Source organism: Anarrhichthys ocellatus, unplaced genomic scaffold, assembly GCF_004355925.1.
Source record: "Anarrhichthys ocellatus isolate YVR2014 unplaced genomic scaffold, GSC_Weel_1.0 scaffold5945, whole genome shotgun sequence".
NCBI classification, from domain to species: Eukaryota; Metazoa; Chordata; class Actinopteri; order Perciformes; family Anarhichadidae; genus Anarrhichthys; species Anarrhichthys ocellatus.
This window is the reverse complement of record NW_022285919.1, coordinates 1-3,178: the sequence shown is the minus strand read 5'-3', so window position 1 is coordinate 3,178 and position 3,178 is coordinate 1. Positions and strand designations below refer to the sequence as shown.

General features: G+C 53.7%; 1 protein-coding gene across 1 annotated transcript; it reads left to right on the top strand.

Annotated features, from left to right (window-relative positions):
* Positions 1 to 29: 29 nt before the first annotated feature.
* Positions 30 to 3,172, top strand: klhl15 (kelch-like family member 15; the record flags this gene model as incomplete). The annotated part of the gene is made up of 4 exons (XM_031842002.1): positions 30 to 197; positions 287 to 496; positions 582 to 772; positions 992 to 3,172. Coding segments are annotated over 4 exons (1,404 nt in total), but the record flags the coding sequence as incomplete, so codon positions are not given.
* Positions 3,173 to 3,178: the final 6 nt, after the last annotated feature.

Sequence of the window (3,178 nt, the reverse complement as noted above, 5' to 3'; positions counted from 1 at the left end):
CTCTCTCTCTCTCTCTCTGTGTGTCTTTCACTCAGGCGTACCTGAACAGTGACGCTCTGAGTCGCTTCCCAGAGATCGAGCTGTATGAAGCCGTCCAGTCGTGGCTGCGACACGACCGGCGGCGCTGGCGGCACACCGACACCATCGTGCAGTCCATCCGCTTCTGCCTCATGACACCCGCCAACATCTTCGAGAAGGTGAGCGCTGGGTTTCTGACTCTTTTCCCCCCCGACGGGAATCTGCGTTGTTGTTTTTTTTTGTGACGGCGCTTTCTTCCTCTCCACAGGTGAAGACGTCTGAGTTTTACCGTTACTCCCGACAGCTGAGGCAGGAGGTGGATCAGGCGCTCAGCTACTTCCATGATGTCAACCAGCAGCCTCTGGTGGAGACGCGCTCCAACCGCATCCGCTCCGTCCGCCCGCAGACCGCCGTCTTCAGGGGGATGATCGGCCACAGTATGGTCAACAGCAAGATCCTCCTGCTGCAGCGCCCAAAGGTGTCCCGCCGTTTGTCCCACCGGCTGGCTTGCGATCCGTTGGCATGAAGTGAGTTCTAGTAAGCTGAGCTTTTTGGTCCCTCAGGTATGGTGGGAGCTGGAGGGACCTCAGGTGCCGCTGCGACCGGACTGCCTGGCGATCGTCAACAACTTTGCCTTCCTGCTGGGTGGCGAGGAGCTGGGGCCCGACGGGGAGTTTCACGCCTCCTCCAAAGTCTACCGCTACGACCCTCGACAGAACTCGTGGCTCCGCATGGCCGACATGTCGGTGCCCAGGTGAGAGGAGCCCACGAGCTCTGGCTGTCTGTCACATTGTGTTCATTTCAAGGTGACTCCATGCTTCATTATGATTAGTGGTGAAACAGATCCCCCCCCCCCATGGATTAATGACAGTTTAACCATCACAGTGTGAAATAAAGTTTTACTAACAATCGTGTGAAATATGGAATTGTTAAATTCATCGATGCATATTCACGGTGTGTTTGTCATCCGCAGGTCAGAATTTGCCGTCGGCGTCATCGGCAAGTTCATCTATGCCGTGGCGGGTCGCACGCGGGACGAGACCTTCTACTCCACGGAGCGCTACGACATCACGGAGGACCGCTGGGAGTTCGTGGACCCGTACCCGGTAAACAAGTACGGTCACGAGGGAACCGTCCTCAGCGGCAAACTGTACATCACCGGCGGCATCACCTCCTCCTCCACCTCCAAACAGGTGTGCGTGTTCGACCCGGGGCGGGAGGCTGGAGGAGGAGGAGGAGGAGGAGGAGGTGGTGGTGGTGGTGGTGGTGGTGGTGGTGGTGGTGGTGGTGGAGGAGGCGGCGGCGGCGGCGGCGGGAGCAGCTCAAACGGGTCCGACGCACACAGGACACGCGCCGGCCGCGGCCCGCCGCTGCCCGCCGCCCATGCCAGCTGCTGGGAGAACAAATCCAAAATGAACTACGCCCGTTGCTTCCACAAGATGATCTCACACAACGGGAAGCTGTACGTGTTCGGAGGCGTGTGCGTGATCCTGCGGGCGTCCTTCGAGTCGCAGGGCTGCCCGTCCACCGAGGTGTACGACCCGGACACGGACGAGTGGACCATCCTCGCCTCCATGCCCATCGGGCGCAGCGGCCACGGGGTGGCGGTGCTGGACAGGCAGATCATGGTGCTGGGCGGCCTGTGTTACAACGGCCACTACAGTGACTCCATCCTCACCTTCGACCCCGACGACAACAAGTGGAAGGAGGACGAGTATCCCAGGATGCCTTGCAAACTGGACGGTCTGCAGGTGTGCAGCCTGCACTTCCCAGAGTACGTGCTGGAGCACGTCAGACGCTGTAGCTGAGGTCTGCTCCGCAGGGAGCCTCCTTTTTCTTTTTTTATAGAAATGAGAAATGTGCCGTTCAAAGGACTGAAGTCTCTCCCTCTGGGGGGGGGGGGGGGTCGGGTGTCTCACAGGTGAGGAGATGCGTTTTTGAAGAGTAGAGACCTGTGCTCACCTCCAGGTGAGAGGGAACATGGCCCCCGTGTGCCGTTACTATCTGCTGTTCTCAATGAAGCCAATCAGAGCGCGACGCGGTGAAGACGCTAACGTACGTTAGCTTGAACATTTTCAGAATTAGCTTTCTCAGAAAATTTTAAGGAAAAAAAAAAAAAGTTTTGTGAAGAGAAAGAGAAAAACCAAGTTAAATTCTGCTGGTTTGTTTGGACTGTGGTCAGTTTCCTCTTCTACTACTCACCTTCTGTATTTAGGCTGTCCAGTCAAGCTTATCGCAGAAACGCACTGGAAGCAACGCAGCCGTTTCCAAAGGGAGCTTTTTATTTATATTTCTTATTCCAGCGGTCAAACTATCTATTTAAAGGCAAACAGACATCCTGTACATCGTTAATCGAGTAGAATATAACACAGCAAGTATACAACCAGGTATATAAACACGTCTTTAACACTGTACACTGTAGTGTAGCTACTTCTATGTTCTTAAAGCGGTCTGTGGAGATCAAACGGATGCTTTGACCACGTTGGTACAGACGCTGCTTCAAAAAGTCTCACATTTGCTTCCAGTGCGTTCCAGCTTCTCGTCCTAACTCTGCTCTTTACTCCCAGATATCCACCATACTGTGCTCCTATTCATACAACATCACTGTGTGTGTGTGTGTGTGTGTGTGTGTGTGTGTGTGTGTGTGTGTGTGTGTGTGTGTGTGTGTGAGAGAGAGAGAGAGAGAGAGAGCTGAATGCAAAACATACCGCGCGGTACATGAGGGCATTCCTTCATTCATGCAGCGACGATGGCGACGTTGTGGTGGTGACAGGTGCTATTATTTTGGAGATTACGTGCACAGGAAGGAAAGAGCGGCTCTGAATCCGTCTGGTCACTGGCGGTGCTTCACCTCCACCTACATTCCCTGCACTTTATTGTTATTAGTATTATTTATATGGGTTCCTATTGAGGCTGTAAATGCACATTTTACCAGCACTTGAGAGCAGCTGCAGTATTAAGAAGGTGCTGTGATGTCGCACACATTCAGTCTGACATGAACCGTCTGCGTTGAAACGTGCAGCTAGTGAAGATGTTCTAAACGCTGGGCCTCCTGCAGGAACCTTCTTTATTCTCCTCCGAGTCTGATTCACTGAACTCTCTCAGAAACATTCACCAAAGATTTAAAAGAGCTCGTTCCCTCTGCTGAGCTTCAAGTCAA